General features: G+C 30.9%; 1 protein-coding gene across 1 annotated transcript in view; it reads right to left on the reverse strand.

Annotated features, from left to right (window-relative positions):
- Megf8 (multiple EGF like domains 8) overlaps window positions 1-20,677 on the reverse strand; it is a 251,267-nt gene that overhangs the window by 149,949 nt on the left and 80,641 nt on the right. The window contains exons 10-13 of the mRNA XM_085820327.1: window positions 12,585-12,779; window positions 8,569-8,808; window positions 5,446-5,549; window positions 2,138-2,287 (exon numbers count right to left, since the gene is read on the reverse strand). Coding sequence (XP_085676453.1) covers window positions 2,138-2,287; window positions 5,446-5,549; window positions 8,569-8,808; window positions 12,585-12,779 — 689 coding nt within the window. The remainder of the gene's footprint in view (window positions 1-2,137; window positions 2,288-5,445; window positions 5,550-8,568; window positions 8,809-12,584; window positions 12,780-20,677) is intronic.

The following is a 20,677-nucleotide window of genomic DNA, read 5'->3' on the forward strand; positions in this document are numbered from 1 at the left end:
TTGTTTGTCAAATTTTCACGCATCTTTAACAACTCAGAAATTTACTATTTGCATCACTGGATTGAGAAGGAAAAAAAACCTTTTAAATGAAAGTTATAGCAAACTTTTCATGTAATTTATTGGTTTTTGGTATTTTGTTTGAAGGAACCAGGAATTGTTTGAAGATACCAGTGATATATGCAAACAAAAAGGTCAAAAATATGCCAGAACAGACGCTCAGGACTGTTGCTTTGAAATAATTGCTAAGACGGGGTGGGGGGATCTGAAAGGTTTCATATTTTAAATTACGTCCAAAGGGGTGTTTTTCAAACATTTTGTCTGTTATGTTTATTTATGAAATATCACGCGTTCTTTACACTTAAACCATAAAATTCAATTCAAGAGCAATATTGCAAAATAGTTTTAAATTGAGCATACCTTTAGAACTTCCAATACAGTCTTGTGCGCTGGAGATAAAAATGTTTTTTTCTGTACAACGTTGCCATTGCTTGCTTTGAAATCCTTGAGTTTGTAAATCAAAAATTCGTTAAAATTTTACAAAATATGAAATCGATAATAAAACTAATTCCAAATTTCAAATTTGGGCTTCCACATGCCCATATTCGCAGTAGAATTACGTCATTCAAAATTTGATGGCTCTATGTTCAATTGTTTTATCACAATGCGAGAAATATACATACTTTTATGCAGATTTTTCATTATTTAATTTCTTCAAATACTTAGGAGTCTAACATTTGGTGGAAACAGTTTGAAAAGTTAAAAAGACATTTATAGTGAACCAACGCAAAATCGCAAAACAAAAACAATAGTCCTTCAGGCACAAAGTCCCTTTGGACTAAAAAAAAGATGACTGATGTCAACTCAGATTGCAAGGGAGTTTGTCAAACTGTAGTTACAGGAACTTGACTATCCAGATATACATTGACTGACAGGCTACATAAACGAGGGCTAATGCAAGGAAATCTATGACATGTCCCACGAAACCAGACTGTGAAATGCTCCCAGTTGCAGAGATCGTACAGAGAGCTGGTACCACAGACTGGAGCTGAATTATCTTTACTAATGGAGTCTAGTTTTTCCTTAGAAAGGGATCCCAGATATGTTACAATTTGAATGGAGCAAAAAACATATAATAAGCTAGGAAACCCATGGTACAGAGGTAGAGGAGTAACTGCATGGATGGACATCATTCAGAATGATGACTGCACTGACCAACATATTTCTGCCAGTAAATTTATAAATTCCGAAATATACAGAATAAGGTTCTTGATCCTTATGAAAAGTTGTTCAGGAAGAAAATCAGTAATAATCTCTTCCTAACAGATGATAATGCTTGTCCCATCATGCTGCACTAGTAACCAAGTATTTTGAAGGTGAAGGAATCCTGCATTTGGTGTGCCATACATATTCTCTGGATTAAAATCCAATAAAACACATATGGGATGCATTATAATACTGACTTGCATCACTGCAGCTCCATTTAGCACCACTCTTCAGGAGCTTCAAGGTGCTATTCATCATAATTATAATTTGTTACTGCGGGAACCCCTGGATCATCTAATATTCAACTGTAAACTAAGTGCAAATAAAAATAACTATAAAGTCTGCATTTCAGTTAGGCGTGACCACACACCTTATTATTTTTTTCTATGTATCTCTAAAAAGTTGTAACACTACTTTATATCACATTTCAATGTTATTTTTTTGCAGATATAAACAATTCTGGATTTTAAAAATGTTTCTGTCTGTATTTTTGTATAATATTTTGTGTAACATTTTCTTAGCAGTAAAATCATCCAAGTTACATAAGTTGTTATAGTTGTTCTTTAATTTGTCCTGTCAGTGCATTAACATTAATCATTTACAAAAATATTACAATAGTTATTGCAAATGAAAAGTGTTAAAGTGTTTTATATCAAAGAAAATATGTAGATGCTTTGAAATATAAATTTTGCAAACAGCCTTTAAGCATTATGCATTAATTGGATTGCTGAATGGCAGAATCATAACTATGCAAAAGTAATATAAATATTATGAATTTATTAGCACTATTATAGCAGTAAAATATTATTAATATAGTCAACAAAATATTGTTTAAAAAACTAAGAAAATGTCTCTAGTTAAGGAAAAGTTTTACCCCATATCAGAACGATTTTCATCTACCCAGTCTCTACACTTGCCATATGAATATGATGATGTGTAAGTAGAAAAGAGAAAACAAGTTTTTGACTCCTCACACCAAGCACAAACACCTGGGTCCCCAAGACATGATGCACAATTTATTCGCCTAAAAATAATATCAAAATTACTTTCAAATATAAAAAAGAAGACAGTTTCACTCATGTTTCAGACAGTTTCAGACAGTGCATTTTGGCAATGAATTATAACTTGAAAATTGAAGCAATTTATTAACTTATTATTTGAAGTAAAGTATTTGAATAAGTGTTTTTCACTTTTTGTACACAATCTAATTAATTAAATCTAATTAAATGAAAACTGGATAGTGTAGATAATATTTTCATATGTTTAAGAATGAAATGATCAACAGCTTTCAGAATGATATTGAAATTATACCAATGTTTCCAGAATTTACTTTAATTCTTTCTGTGCAATCTCTGTTATTAAAAAATGATATGAATATGTAAAATATCTATGAATATGTAAGGTTACTGCATAAAGCAGTGATGGACAGATCCAGAACTACATAATTTAGACTATATATGGTCCAAATGATGAAAGTGTGCACTTCAAAATATTTTTTCTACAATCTGATATAGATTTAATTGTTGAAATTATTGTTTGTCAAATTTTCACGCATCTTTAACAACTCAGAAATTTACTATTTGCATCACTGGATTGAGAAGAAAAAAAAACCTTTTAAATGAAAGTTATAGCAAACTTTTCATGTAATTTATTGGTTTTTGGTATTTTCTTCCCAACAATTTCACACAAATTATTTAAAACATTTTACAGGTTATAAAACAAACTCTTCTTCTTCTTCAATTGCACTACAGCCTATCACAGGTCAAGGCCATCTCAATAAGCTTCCTCCAATGGATCCGATTAGTAGTTATGGTCTGCCAACGATTGATTTTTAGTCTTGGGATTAGCCTCCACACAGTCTATCCATCTTGTGCAAGGTATTTTTCTTTTCCTTACTCACCTCTTTAACAAGGTTCAAGTCGTCATGTCTAAAAATACGTCCAAGCCACCCGAAACAATTAAGATTTGATGACTTGGACAATATTAGGTTGTTTGTATCTCTATATCTTTAATGGTTTAAAAAAAAAAATTCTTCACCTATTATTTTCTCTAACTCAGCCATATATTTTCCACAATATTTTTCTTTGTGAGTTTAGAAGTCTTTCTTCATCTGTTTTTATTAATGGCCAGCACTCAGTACCATATAATATGATTATGTATAAGCAGAAAAGAGGATACTTTTTGTCTCCACACACCAAGCACAAACACTTGAGAGGTCTAATAAGAGTTGTATAAAGATTTATTTTTGTCTTGTATTTTAATAATTTAGACATCAGCAAATTTTTTAAACCATGATAACATCTATTAGCTCTAAATAAATTGTCACTTGAGAGTTGAATACTGTTATCATTAGGGATAATAGCACCCAGATATGTAAACTGAGAAAGGCCCTCAAAAGTATAAGTATTTATTTGCAGTGGGAGGGGATTATGTACTCTACTAGTTACTGCTATAAATTTTATTTTACACTCATTAATGGTTAGTTCAATGTTTCTGGCTGCAGATTCTAGAGAAATAAAAGTCTCCACAACTGCCTGTTTACTTATGCCAGTAATGTTGATTTCTGAAATATGGTGCTTCTAGTCATAATTCCGCCATCTCTAATAGACTTTTCAAGGGTGATATATAAAAAACATGCGTGCAAGGGATCACCTTGTCTATACCCTCTTTCAGTGTAGAATGCTCTGATAGACCAGACATGATTTATTTATTTAAATAACTAATTCATCTATAATTTATTCTCTTTAAAGTCATTCTAGATATATCAATCAACTTTCAAGGAAATTCAAATTCCAGCATAGTATCAAACTGCTTTTCATGGTATATGCTATCATAAACAAAATCTGTAAAAAGATGAAGGATATCCATATTATATTCAATTGTTTTCTCCAAAAACTGTCTAACAGAATGAATTTGATGAATAGTAGATTTTCTGCTTGAAATCCACACTGGTAGCTACCAAAAACTGTAGATGCATATGGTAATAACTTATTATACAAAATACAGGGGATGATCTTAAATGAAACAATTAAGAGGTTACATTCCAGTCTGTCTCCTTTTCTAAAAATGGGACATATGGAGCCCTCTTCGCATTCAATGAGCATCTGCTCTATAGTCCAAAGATTAAGTATAACCTTATGAATAGCATCAATCAGTTCAGGTAGGTCAATATCAATAAGTTTTGCCTTAATACCATCTGGTCCTACAGCCCTGTTGTTATTTACTTCCCAATATAAACTCTTTAACACAGAAAGTTTAAAAAAATATTAATTAGGTGATTTTTTTAAAAAATATATATAGCAGTATGACTTTAAGCACATTCTTTCTTGGACATCAAGTGGCAACTACTAACTGTTATACTGAAATGTGCTGTATGAGTACTTTTTGCAAAAAGTTCCAGAACTGTTAAGTGCTTCTTTTGGTAAAATAAATTTTATCAAGCTGTCATCGGTTCTGTGTGCATTCAATCCACTATGAATCTGTATGAACCCAACAATATTACAGTTATTTTAAGGCATTAAAATTCAAACATCAAAAACTGTATCTGTTTTTTAGTTTTGAAATTTTGACAAGTTATGAAACACCGCTCCATTTAAAAACAAGAATGATATAAAAAGTATTAATCAGGCAATTTTCTTAAATTTTATTTTAAACAAGCTGCTTGCTCAAGTAAGCTTCAGTCTGGCATGTATAAGTCATCAGACCTAGTTACTTATTTAAAAGTTCAAATAATAAATACTGTTGGATTTACCATGTCTTTCCTAAATATAACTTAAAAATCTTAAAGAGATCTGTTACGCTTAATGTTTTTCTGACTACATGGATTTATAATAGTCATCAAACTGAAACTTGCAAACATCTATATTTTTATTATTACAGGAAAGGTTCCCAAAATAATTGTGCAATGGACAAAACATATGTCTTTAAACAAGATTAGCTTAAATAGCTTATGATGTAATACTTATTAGATGTAGAAATTGAAAATGCTATTGCATATACTTTTTTTAAAGACGCACAGAAAGAAAATGGAATGTGAACCACAGTATGCAAGAAGGACCAATACAGTGAAACACTTTTTTGTTCAAAAAATGTGGTCACAATACTCAGTATTATTTAAGTGATATTAGAATGAAGAATACTTAAGAAAGTGAGTACACATAAAATAAGAAAACTTCAACTTACAAATGACAAGGCACAGGACAAAACTGAGAATCACGAATAGCTGCCTTAAAACGACCCCGACGCACACAAATGGCTTCTTCCACTAACCATTCACAAGTCTGAACCTGAAAGATAATATAAAAGAAGATTATTATAATTCTAAAACTGCTTTCAAAGACCTATGCATGTAAAAACAAAACTTAGGGTTAAAAATTTTAATAAACATCCTAAAGAAACAAAACAGAAAAGATAAAGAGCAACAATAACCGTTATACAGTAAAATTCTGATAATCCACCAATGCTTAATTTGCATCTAGTCTTGAATATAATTAAACAAAATTTTGATTTTCAGAAAATTCTATATGACAAATTTAATGGCTATTTCCCTTTATATGTGCATGAAAATAAAAATGCTAATGAATTTACAATGTAATTACAACATATTTTAACTGAAGAAGAAAATTTATGTCATAACTGGAATTACTCAGCATTTTCTGGGTTTACATAAGCAGTTTTTTTTCTAAAAATAATAAAAGAGGATCATGGATCTCAACAAACATTTTGTTTCAGATAAATTCTTATTTTGGGAACACATTCCATTGTCTTTTAATACTAATTCTGAACTTAATGTGATTAATCAATTTTAAAATTATGTGCCATGCCTCATGTAATTTTAACAGTGAAGCAATAAGTTCTCATCCAATAACAGGAAAGTTGTGGACAGGAATTTATCTGCCCACAACTTTTCAGTTGGCACAATCAAACTTAAATGCATTTCAGAACTAGTCTATTTACATTCTGCAATAAAAAGCATGTTTATATTTGCAGGGAACAGGGATAGATTCTTAAAAATATCACTTAGTTTTGCTGGTGTTAAAAATGGGAAATATGATAAAAGAAAGGATGCTGAAGAAAAGAAATATTTCTTCTTTAATAAATTCAAGTAAACAATCCAGACTTAATGTAAAAATTACAAAGGGAAATATGTAAACAAAACACAAAAAGACTTGATCAATAATCTACACACCCCTCAGTCTTGCAGTGTACAGATTATTTGAACTCTACTGCATTTGCGTTAATTTCAATTTTGAAAAGTGAGAGATGCATTTTGAAGGACAGAATAATCCAATTTCAGAAACAAAAAGATACTACTATTAATATGTACATTTAAATTGAACAAAATTTTGGAAGACTCGTGATTAATGTATTTACAAATAAGAAACTTGTAATAAAACATTTATTCCATTTTTAATGCAAATAAATTTCTTCACACACTTGATTAATTATTTTATAACACAATTTAAGACTTTAACTAGAAACCATCTATGAATATTTAAAATACTTAATATTCACTGGTGATACAGATAATCAGTATAAGAAACTTAATATCATATAGTCATGTTCTGAAAAATAAGAGACACCAGAACCAGATTCTGAATATTTTTCTACTTTTCTAATAAACCTTTTATTATTAAATCACCTTTTGATGCAACATTAAGAAAGAAAGGGACTTTCATTTCAGGAAATTTTTGATTAGATTTCAAAAACAAAAGTAAAATAAGGTTAGATTGTAAAAAATAAGTATTAAGATAAAATCTGAAATTGAACCATATTATGCAAAGCGCTAAACTGCGTCTCTCCCTAATCATTAGTTGGACTAATTTGTATTTCATATTTAAATTTATTCAGACTTATTGCAGCCAGTTATACCCCTATCTAATCCTTTTAATTTTAATCTTTTCTTCATCCACCACAGTCTTCTCTATCTTACATCTGAAACAACATTAATTCCAATATGCATCATAAATGAGAAAAAAAATTATAACAACTTCAAACTGGAAATTATTGTCCTTCCGAAAATTTTACCCATCCTAATGGTTAACAGATACATTAGTTCACCTCTTATTTCTTATATTTATTTAAAAAAAATATTACTTCTGCTTCATAGCATGATATAAAGATTATTTAATTGTTTCTCCTGTAGAACACTACCAACATATCAAGTTCATGTATGTAATGTCTCGTCTTCCATGTTCGCTTTTCTTCCCTTCATAGCAGTGAAAATTTCGTTAAAAAGAAATCAATTATATTATATTCAATATAATTTTGATTTCTGTAGAAGAACTAGGTCGATAAAACATTTTTCAGAGTTTCAAGAATACTGCTACAAAAACAACAGGCTCAGAAAAATAGTTTCTTTCTTAAGTCCTTAAATAATTAGATTATATGAACAAGAACATTAGGTTACTTGAATATGGCTCAACATAAGATAGCTATCAGGCTAAAGGGATAGATGGCTTTATGAAGAACTTTTTAAAGCAAACAAGCTCAGATGAACAGGAAGACTTGAAAGTATATTGAAAAGAATAATAGCTCTTATAGAAAAATAAACAGCTATAAATAGCACATAGGTATAAAGAGAGATACAGCAAAATACTCTTTAGTACATGTGAAATTTCACAGATCACCTAAATTGCTCACTCAGCAAAGCAGTAATCATTGAGCGAGAAGGAAAAAATTGCATACAGCTCTGAACTATTCTAGGCTTCAATACAGCTTAATATATGTAACTTTCTTTATTCAAGGGAAAGCAATTCTGGAATGGCCTCCTAGGAATTTAAAAAATGTGTTTTCTGAATGTTGCCAACTGGGTGATAAAAATTATTACAAAGTTATCTCTAGTTTTAATTGAGCTATCCTTAGTGATCAAGTGACTCAAAATTTTAAAGATCTACAATATTATACATGAAATACAAACATACTAAATGGCCACAAATTTAAAATTAGAAGAAAAAAGAATCACAGCAAATAATTCTACAAAGTATGTTAATTAATCACATAAATAAAAAATCAATGCAAAAAATATAAAAATATGTAAAAAATAAATTACATTTGCATAACTACAAAAATTTACACAATTTATAATAATGTGGTATGGATTTCGGATTAGTTCCAAAATCCAATTTCAGTGTTTCATTTGATGAAAAGTAAAAGTATTCAAAATGTTACATATCTTACATAAAAAAAGTAGTTAAATATCTATAATAGTTGTCATAAATAACGCTTCAAAGACTTAAACCACTTTTGTTTTCAGTCTTTATGAATATTCAAATTAAATTATGAAATCGAATTTAATTACTTTACCTGAGTACACTGTTCACAATAGATGGAATCTGAACAAACAGTGCAGTTACTTGGATGAGTCACTAAAAAACCAGTTTCTCCATTTCTTTGGCACGAAGTTTTGTCTTCAGATACTTTAGAATAACAAATACCATCATTTTCGCACCATCCACATAAGTTATCAGTCAAACAAGCGAGACAATTATGATGCAAATCACAAGAGCCATTTTTGTATAATTCCAAATGCATATGACCAATAGCCTAAAAATTCCAAAAGAGACCAGTTCTAAAAACAATGATTACTCATAAAATAAAATAAAAAAATTTCAAGAAAGAAAATTAAAAGATGATATAAAATGTTTAATTTTACCTAACACTTATCTTAAAGATGATTTATTAAAAAAATTAATTTTCTTACATACTTAATAAAAATATTGATACATACTAACAGCATTTACATTTTCATAATTGAACAATATTCATAACATAAACTAATATTAAATATTCATTTAATTTTCTTAAACCCCCATCCCATCTAGCGACGTGTGTGGATAGGTGGGACATTTCTCAGAAATGAGATTCTGGTAGCAAACAGGAGGGTTCTGAGAAAAACCAGGACGACTGGAGGCGATGTTCCATCTAGCCAAGGAAACGGCATCCGTTTGCACTGTCCCATGTAGAGATCAACCAATCATGTGAAAATTCTGCTTCTGAAGGATCCCAAGTAATTCCCAATGCGGCGATGGCTGTAGCTTGACATCGTGGATAATAGAAATGAAAGCCGATTTTATTGAAGAAAGAGAAAAAATAACTAGATAAATTAATTAAAAAAAACCTATTTGTATGGCGTGTTTTTAAAATATATCTGTCTATGTTATTTTTAAAATTTTTATATACTGATTAAATTTATAACAATGGAAATTTCAGAGTAGACAGTATTTTAGGGCATTCTTATAGTTTTGATGATTTGTTTACAAATTTTTAGTCACCAAAATTTTGCCAAATTTGTTATATTTCACATTAACCCACAGAATACTGTGTAGAAATATTATCATTGTTATATATTAATAGATACTAAAGATAGTACTAAAGATTAATAGATACTACTTTTTACTAAATTTAAGGTGATTAATTTTTTAAAATTCTGTTCATATAAGTACGACTTTCCTTTTTTACCAGTTACTTATCATTTAAATTGTGTATTGCATAATCAGCAATTTACTGTAAACAACAGGCGCGTAAAAAGGAAAGCATAGCTTATGTAATAATGAGAATATTTATTAAATTTGTGTGCTATTATTTTAATGTTATTAATAAAATACGTTTTAGATTATGAATACATTAAAAACTATACGTTTACTGTAAATGCTACATACTGAAACACTCAAAATTTATGGATTTATTATTATGCACAATGAAAAACATTTCTTTTTACATTCATTGATATAAATTTATTACATCAATACTAATAAGCATCCATCAACAACTTCTAAACCATCGCATCTTTCTCTCTACGCATATTTAAATATATGACTTACTAGATGACTATTTATATGCATATATGAATATAAAAATTAATATTGCCAAAAAGTTTATCTGAAGTCATATCTAATTCAAATAATAATCATGTAATTGATAGCAACTGTACTCATGAGTTCTTTGCACATTATACTAGCTATGGAATATACAGTTGAAAAATAATTGCTGAGCATCAGCACGAAAGAGTGTACAAGTTTTGTTTTGGTGATAATATATAATTATATTCTATATATGATTTACATAGTAAAAGGATGGCTTATGAATAACAAGAAATTTAACCGCTATGCATTTATAAAACATTTGATCACTTGAAACATACAGTGCACAACTGATTATCACTTTGATGCATGCTTATGCTCTTCACCATCTTTCTGTTATCTTCCATAAATAACAAACAAGTTTAAAATGAAAATGTGAGTGACACAAGATATAACACGGAATTTGAAAGCAAATGTCTCTTTTGCAAATCTGAGCAATAATTTATTCCTGTTTGGGTTTCAAGTCTGTTTACTGAGAGAAGATGGTAACCCAGCTATGTAGGTTTCATGGAAATGGGAGTACTGAGAAATGTTTCCTTCAACGATGTGTCCCGTCTAGCAATAGAAGAAAGATGAGATAGCGGTTTTAAGTAAAACCAATTTGGGATTTCAAGCAATTAATAGAGATAACTAAGGAAACATAATATACTACTAATCTTTTTCTTTTAAAATTTTCCTCCATTGATATTTTAATTTTATTCAGAATTTAATCAAATGATAACACAAATGATTTAATATATAAATACTGTTATATTAATTATCTATTATTTATCACCAAATTACTTTAATTAAGTTTATTTTTAATGTATATGCTATTCATTATTAATTAATACACGATAAACTACATAGATTATTAAGCTTAGCTTAGTGTAGAATCTTGATCAAGTAAATACAAACTATATGATTAACACCATACATGGCACTTTCATGCTGAGCCTCTCTCATAAAAACTGAAAATAAACATTTAAATCCAAAGAAAGAAACAAGTTTCCTACTGATCATAATTTTATAAAATGTGGCTTTATACTTATAATACATTTAAAATATATGTACAGTCAAAAGTCGTTAATTCGGACAACCATAATCCGGACCTCAAAGCTACAAACTTTCTGCGCATACGTCGCACGTAAGACTTTTACGGCTGCGAATATGGGTGTGCGCATGCGCAAAATACGTTTATGCATGCGCGTTTAATGTATAACGGACGGTATAAGCTAAGCTAAAATGATCTAATTCAGTTAATGTTACAGATTGCGTTGTTCCTTAATCTTCGAATTGGATCCGGCTTATTATTTTTTGCAGACTGTTAGAGCAATTTTATAAAAGTAAGCTTGAACTTTCGATTATGTCAAACAGAATTTCCGATATATATTTACTAATATGTAAAGGATCTACCAAACCAAAAGTATGTTTCGACGTCCATTAAACAAAAGTGGAATTGCTGCAAAAAATGACCTAACCATTCCAAAATCTGTTTATCAATTTCACGCTGCTCTGCGGCGGGGGATGGGGGGGACGGCGCGCAATGAATTGGAAGTTGATCTGTCAGCACTATCTGTATCTTCAGGGCAGATGTTTTCAATGCGGCAGCGTGCAATAAATTGGAAGTTGATCTGTCAGCACTATCCTTATCTTCAGGGCAGATGTTTTCATTTTATTTGGCTTATAATTCCTTACTAAATGTAGTATTTCATCTCGATGTATTCCGTCTTCGATATGATTTAAATCAAATTCCTCGTCATTGTAATTTGCTTCCGATAGTGAAGAAAGTGACACAGAAGTTATTGAAAACGAAAAAATTTCAATCGACAAATTAGTCGGTATTCTCGACACAGCAATTATAGGACTTGAGCAGCGAAACTCTGTAACTGAGCAAGAAATTATGTCTGTTTATAGAATTAAAGAGAAAGTATTATCACAGAAAATGAAGCAAACAACTTACATTGAAAGAAATGTTTAATAAAGTAAATAAATAAATATTAAGCTTTTTTTTTTTTTTTTTTTTGTAAATTTTGATACCCTTTAGATCATAATATTTCTTCATTTCATAAATTATGGTTTCATATTTTTAATTTTATAATTTCTGCATGCCATCTTACCAGATTTAAACTGATTATCTACAATCCGGAAAAATCGATAATCTAGAATCGCCGAAGTCCCGACGAGTCCGGATTAACGACTTTTGACTGTATATATATAAATTTTAAGATTTTGATTTATGCTGGATCAATTATTGAATACTACAGAATTTTAAAATATTTAGTTTCACTAAAATACTCAATAATAAGCAACTAACTAATTTCATATTTAGCTTTAATGAAGTTCTAATGATAGTCATCAAATGAAAATCTACAAAATATGCCCCAAGAAGAATATTATCTAAAATCTTATTATTATTTAAAAAAGATATATCAGAAAACATTTTTAAAACTACATATTATGACAACATGAAATGCATACCACTGGAGCTACAGAAAAAGCTGTCCACTTCAACTGAATGCTAGAAGTCTCGTTCAGAGTTGATGGCAATCTTACAGTGAAATTGAACATATATTTATGGCCACTAGAATCAGCTGGGAAAAGTGCAGCTCCTCTGGCTCGATGAGCTTCTGAACAGTAGAAAGAAGGCTTCGCATTATGGGTGGAAACTATTTCCTGAAACATTAAATCGTAGAATTTAAAATACAAATAAAGCAGTCATCATACTTAAAAAAAAATTATATTCATTTTTTTAAAATTCAATATATTTTGGGAAGGAACTGTTTTTTCACTTTGTAAAAAAAAAAAAAAAAAAAAAAGTCAATATAAAACTGATTTTACGTTTATTCAAATAACATATTGCATCTGTTACATAGAGATACAAATGAGAAGCTTTGAAATGTTGCAAAAATGGAACATTAGCACAATTTTCTGAAAAGCACAGCTTTCTTTGTTTGTGGAAGATTAGAGAAATATTTTGTAATGAAACTTTATACTTGTAATAACATAATGTTCAATTAATATAAATAATAATGTTCAATTGCTGCAATGTATATAATTCTTTTTATTTTCCAGATTCTTCTCAATAATATGGCCTAACTGGTTAGTTCAGATTTGCTTTGCAAGATAGGAAAACGTCCTTGTTTGCAATCTACAATGGGAAATTACCTTTCTGGAAATTATAATATCCTTTTTCTAAAGGATATTATAATTTCAAAAGCCATACAACATCAAAAATTCTTGATAAATTTCATTTTGAGGCAAATCCAGTTCTATAAGAGATTTGCTACATTTATCTTTCCCACATGAATAAAATGAACAAATAAGAGTCATTTTCTTTTGACTACAATTCCATAAGAAACAATGCAATTATCTAGGAAATCAGCACTGCTTAGGTTTTTATCATAATCTTGCTTGAGGCTGCAGAATTTCATGGATTAGAATTCCATTAGTCTCACATAGAGGTACAGAAATAGAAAACTGAAATTATTTTAATAAGTATTTCATAGTATAGTTACAGACGGTACTGCTTAATGTTAACGGATTGTCCAAGTCTCACTCATTTGTATACGAAAGCGTATAAAATACATTGCGATTAATTAATCAGTTAATGTTAAGAAAATATTATAGAATTAATTTTTTAAACTGAATTAATGTCATCAAATAAACATAAAATCAAATAACAGGGTCAAAATAAAGTATAGAAATTGCCAAATGACAGAGATACATCAGCAACTATTTTAATCTTGATAGTTTTAGAAGCAGTTCTCAGAAAAGGCAATAAAGAACTATTTTAAGCATGCCAGCCTTTTAACAAACAACAAATTTAAGGAAGCTGAGGAACTAGACATGTCTCCAACTAACATGAATTGTGAAGAATTTTAATACTTCGGTTAATATTAGTGTAAAAATTCAAGTTGCAGCATCAGTGACAGAAGAAAGCCTTCTGAAACAAATCCAAACTAGACAGATACAATTCCAGGTACAAAAATTCTGCTTTCTGATACAAAGCCCAGCACATTATGTGATAAATTGAAGATGATGATGAGAAATGAATTTTGAGTGAAGAATCTGAAGATGAGAAGTACATTTCCTATAAATGCTGATATGATGAATGCTACGTAAGGCATCAGAGGTACAGCACCTGTCAAATAATTTCCAGAAACATGATGAACATGAAAAATTCATATATGAACTTTCTTATAACAATTCCACATAATCAAATATTAATGACCCTTTTTTATTTGTATTAAATTAGTTAAATTCCATTGATATTTTGAAGAGAATTTTTTTAATTGCTTAATATTATTAAAATAGTCATGGACAAACATGGTCACATTAAGGGGCACTCACTGTGTTTTGATAACTATGCTTTTTAGACCCTTGAAACACAGCAAAAACCTGACTATCTGGCATTCAACTAGTGGGAAATCTCAAGTAATTTCTAATATTTCAAAATTTTAAAAGCTTAGGTAAATGAGAGACTTGTAAAGTAAATCATATTGCATGTACAGGAGTATGACTCAGAACAAAAACTATTGTTAAACAGTGTGATATAGCACCAATTATGGATAACATCATACAAGATATCATAACACAATCATAAGATTTAATATTATCCAAAAGAGTAACCTTAATTTTGAAGAGATTTGAATAAACTTTATTGATATTGAAGACAATTAGATGTAGATGTCTTTTCAGGAGACAAAAAAATTTGCAAAATGGGAAGAGCGATAACCATATTTAGGCAAAATGTATTTTAAAAAATGGGAGGCATTGCAAAAAAAAAAAAAAAAAAAAAAAAAAAAAAAAAAAAAAATATTTTCAGCTATATTCTGGCATACTTCTCTTCCAATTTGAAAAATATAAGATCTTTGTCTTTTATGTAACTTAATTGTTTTCAATAAGGTAATTTACTTTTTTTTTGAAAGAGAATATCTGCTAGTCAACTGCTACACCTCACATTCTGAAAAAATATTAAACTTTTGGACCTTTCCTACATGGAAGAACATGTAGTGGAATATTTACAAAATTACGGGATCCTGGCATCAAGAAAAATTTGCATTAATGGGCCTGTTATGTAATTTATTTGAAAATGGATAAACAATGGCAATGCAATGTGAAAAATTATGACAAATTATTTTTATACATTATATCCATAAGGGAAAGCATTAGAGGCAGGCAGAAGTTATCAGAAGGCAGAAGTTTTTTATACATTTCATCCATAACTTCTGATTATCAACTTAAATAAAGAACAATTACTTCTTTCAAACTTCTGCTGCTAATTGGTGCTGTTTGGCATGATATTCATCAATTTTCATGATTAATAGGATTTCATAATCAAGTAAAGATTTGAGTTAAAAAACACAGGAAAAAAGACATGTGGCTTTCCCCGACGCACTCACCATTTTGTGCTAGCATTTTCTCTTTCCCTGTGTCTACACTCTTGGATTAAGACTTTACGATATGAGTTTCAATAATTTTTTTTTAATATATATTCTTTTAAATTTGATTTATAGTTTATCCCGAGCATTAAATTTTTTTTTTCATTTTTATTTACTTTTAGTGTCATTTTTTTAAATGTTTTAGGCTTTACTATTGGTTAGTTAAATTAATTCTGATTTTAATCTTCATTTTTTACCTAGCCTTTGACCATTAACTGTTTCACAAAACTGTGACTGAATTGAGAGAAATTTTTAAACCACCTTAACTTTTTACTTAAGTGCAGTCATAAAGAATTGATCCATAGTTTCATTCAGATGAAATGTAATCAAAACCCTTCAAGTCACATCTAAAAAATTTCTCCTTAATTTCAAATTAGCTTTGGTTTGGTCCATCATAAGGGACACGCACAGTTATCCAAAATTGAATTTGAGCTATGGAAGCTTTATATGAAACTTGCTAATTTGGTAAATCACTGGTATTGAACCGAAATCCTGATCTAGAACCGAGGATGAAATTAAAAATCATAAAAAGAACCTTGAATTTAAATTCCAAAACCTTTCACAGTCTTCCAATTTAAATATTTCAAAAAATCTTCTCACTATTAACACCAAGCCAATAGTTAATACAATGCTGGCCATTAAAATTGCAACACCTGGAAGGAATGATATGACGAATGTCAAAATCATATGAAAGAAAGAAAAGGCTGGGATATGAAAATAATTAGAATTTCAGCGGATTTAGATGCTGAAAATAGGAAGGAGAAATGACATTTGAAGCACAGCATAAAAGAAAAATTCTCTAGTGGATTTCTCATTCGGAAAGCACTTTGTAAGGTCAGAGTTTGCTCAGAATAACATTTGAAGCACAGCATAAAAGAAAAGTTCTCTAGTGGATTTCTCATTCGGAAAGCACTTTGTAAGGTCAGAGTTTGCTCAGAATATCGTGTTATGCATCGAATAATAATAATAAATGCTTACCAGCCAAGTTTCGGAATTTGATAAAGGCAGGATCATTGCCTATCAAGAGTATGGATTATCATTCCGTGATATGATCCGTCGCCCTGGTCGATATCCAAAAACTGTCATACGAATATGAAATCAATGTATTGCTGAGAGTAATACTGAACGGCATACAGGGTCGCAATGCCCTCCCATGACTAATGCCCGAGAGGACAGCCCTACAAAACCATACAACCATATCACAGACCATTAGTCAGGAAATGGGCATGTTTGCAGTAAGCCCAGTATCAGCTCGTACGATGCGTTGACGTCTGTAGCAACGTGGACTATCAGCATGGCAGCCATTACTTCGGCTTCCCTTGACAATGCAGCATACAGACAGACGGCGACTCTAGTGCGCCAAACGATAAAGCTGGATACAGGAGTGGCACAATGTTGTCTTTTTAGACAAGTCCTGGTTCTGTGTGCAATATCCTGATGGCCATATTAGTGTCTGGAGGCTCCGAGGAGACCATACGTCGCCTCCTAGTATTCAATATCGGCCTAGGGACCCTGCATCTGGTGTGATGATTTGGACAGCCATTGGGTACACGACATGCACAGCTCTGGTTTGCATCGACCGTAATTTGAACAAAGATTGGTACATTTCTGACATCTTACGTCCAGTGGTTGTGCTCTATATTCGAGGCCTGCCAAATGCCATCTTCCAACAAGATAATGCAAGACCACATGTTGCACGTAGTGTTCTGACCTTCCTTGATATAAAGGGTATTCGACTGCTGCCTTGGCCTCTATGGTCTCCAGATCCGTCCCCCAATGAAAACATTTGGTCATGGATTGTTGAAAGACTGCCCTTCTTCAGATAATACAGTTAGTGAGGTATGGCATATATTTGAAGCAGCATAGAATGACTTGCCTGTTTCTGTCATCCAAGTCCAGTTCGCCTCCATGCCTAACTGGGTAAGAGCCGTTTTAGCTGCCAAAGTTGGCAGCTGTTTCTACTAATTTCGCAGCCCTGTAAACCCCTAAACTGCTAATAAATTTCATCATTTTGTCTTCATGCCATACTGTTTACTTACAATAAATATCTTTTTTGTATTTGCTTTCCTTCGTGGTTTTGCAATTTTAATGGTCAGCAGTGTATTTCTAATGTTGAACAAAAGAGAATTCTGAAATATAATTTTAACTTCTCACAACCTCAAAACCTTCCATTCCAAAGATTTTAGCGCTTATCCAAATAACTTTAAAAATTCAGTAAAGTTTCAGATACACAGAGAAATAAGCAGGCATTTTATTGCCTTGCCTATAATTGAAATTAAATATTAAATCTTTGAAACCTAATCTAAATGAGAGAGAAAAAGCTACACAGCATTAAGTTCATTCTAACCCAGACATTAACATTTCAAAGGCTGACAAAGTTGGTTAGATGGTCATGAACAAACACATTTACACCAATACATTTATTAAGTTCTTAAACAAAGGCCTATATACTCTGATTCTTAGAGACCCTTCACCTTCAGACCTCTCAATAATAAAAAGTGCAATTAAATAATGGCAAATCCTTCTGACTCACTTAAAAAAATTGCTTATCCCATCTGTTGCTAACTGTGGCAGATTATGTGATTAAAAAAATTCATATTCCATATCCAAAATTCATACAAGTGATATTTCATTCTGCTCTATTGTGTCAAATTTAGGTACTGCCTCATACCCATTAGTTAAATATTTATTTTCTACATTTTAGATTTTGTTAGTTAATAACACCATTAAAAATTCAAGAGAGTTTATAAAAAACTAAAAAAAGCATTTCCTCTAGAAATTTCATCATGGTTTCTTTTGATGTAAAATCATTATTTGCCACTGCTACAGTGGAAGGTGCACTTAATTACCTAGAAATGAGACTTTGAGAATTTCATTTCTCTTGTATTGAAACTGATGAGTTAATTTTTCTTACTCAACTCTGTATGAACCAAACACATTTTCTTTTCCAAAATATGAATTACAACCAAGCTGAGGAATTATACATGGAAAGCCCTCTTAGTTGTATTCTTGCTAATAGTATCTATCTATATACATTATTATGAATCAAATCGCTTCAAATTTTAAACTTCCCTGTACGGCTCTGTTATGTTGACGATACCTTTATCCCATATGATAGTAACAAACATGTTTTAAATAAAATTCTTTCAATGAGGAATTCTACTGATCCTGCTATTCAGTTCACTTTTGAACTTGACACATCCAATTCTCTTCTAATCCTCAATATCTTGGTCACACATAACATATCCAACTTCAGTATTGCTCTTTACCATAAACTTTGATCTGTTTGCCTTCATCACACTTCAAATCATGTCATTTAACTAAACAGATTCATTTTATTCCTTCATTTTTCATGCACTTCAAGTTTTCTCCTCTAAACTGACTCTTGATCAAGAACTTAATTATTTAAAAGTAGATGTCAAAGGCTTTTCACCTAACATTACTGACCAAGCAGTTAAAAAGTTCTCATCTCAACACATCAAAAAGCACTCTCTCGTTTTAAGAGATAAGAATTCTGTTGTCACTCCTTTTTTCCCAAAGATGAGCTGTAAAACTGCATGCACATCCTTTCCAGGACATTTTTTTTATGAGTTTGCAGTACTAAAAAGGAACAAATGTTGTTTTTGTTACCTGGTACATATTCTTACTTGACATGACCTTGGCCATGTTTCCATGCAAACTTATTAGGGAGCAGACAACCCCTAATGAAGCGTGAACATGATTAAGCAAGCATATACATGAGAGGCACATTCAAGAAGTCATGTTTTTGAGTGGCACAAAAGGTTTCATGAAGGCAGAGATTCGGTGCAAGATGATCCCAGAGCTGGTTGCCCGTCTATAGCACATGCCGATGTAAACATGGAGCGTATAAGGCAGTTACTGAAAGAAGACCATCGTTTAACTGTCTGCATAATATAAGAAGAACTGAATTTGAATTGTGATGTGTGTGATAAGATTTTATGCGAAGATTTAGGGAAATAAAAATTTAATGCAAGAAACGTCCCCCACTCACTCACAGATGAATATAAAGAGGAAAGAGGAAGAATTTCTGCTGAACTATTGTATGTAGGCAAATGCGATCCCACATTTGTGCTAAAGATTAATATGATTTTTTTCTTGTTACCATGAGTGAAAAGGTGACTGAAAGGAAAGTTTCATCAATATTACTGCAGACAACCAATAGGCTGTGACAAATGAGTTGCAAGCATCACAGTTGAAGATTTCCCTGCTTGCTTTCAAGACTTCGAGAAATGTTGGCAATTGTGTACAGATAGCCAAGGAGACTACTTTGATAGCAATTAGGATCGTTACTTGGTAAATGCAATTTCCTATTTTTTATGACCTTTGTCCTGGAACTTTTCTGAAAAGGATGTATTTTACAGAAATTAAACTTTTGTGTCATTTTCTCTTCTGTTAATAAAATGCACAGTTCCAGACTTAAGTACATCATTCCAGATATGAACTCCCTGGAGTACATACAGCATTCCTTACCAATGCTTTTAATTTACATTGGTCAAATTAAGAGATTCTTAAAATTTTATGCTAAGGAACATGAGACATATCTTAGGAAAAAAGAAATCCTCTATTGCCTAACAATGCTGGTCAGAAAATCAAATTTCTGATTTTTCTGCAGGCGAAATTATTCAAAAAATATTTTCCTATGGTGAATTAGATTTCCTAGAGGTGTTTCACATGCATGAAAATCTTTCACTTCTAGTTGACAATCCCAATTCCAATCGATCTTAACCCTCAGCTTTTAAGGAAATTATTTCATTTTATTTTCATTTTTAATCAATAGATGGTGACTTCCTCCCTTTCATTTTTATCACCTTAGTTTATCTTATCACTGACTTCTCTTATGTCATTTGCACTTCTGGAGCTGAAGAACGGTCTAAACCTTCGAAACCAGCTCTGCAAATTTATGAATACTACAATGATTCTTGATTTATGAATATTATGCTGATTGCTTTAACTTCTCCAATAATCAAGCAAAGATGTTTTAACATGTTTAAAGCCCATAAAAATATGTTAGCATAAATTTAGGTATTTTGCATAATGAAACTCGGAAGGCATATGAAACGAATGGTGCGCCAAGATATATATTGGCGAGAGAAAGTAAAGTTCGTGTGC

Source organism: Stegodyphus dumicola, chromosome 7 (assembly GCF_044657685.1).
Source record: "Stegodyphus dumicola isolate Sdum_Otavi_A_Nest chromosome 7, ASM4465768v1".
In the NCBI taxonomy this organism is placed as follows: Eukaryota; Metazoa; Arthropoda; class Arachnida; order Araneae; family Eresidae; genus Stegodyphus; species Stegodyphus dumicola.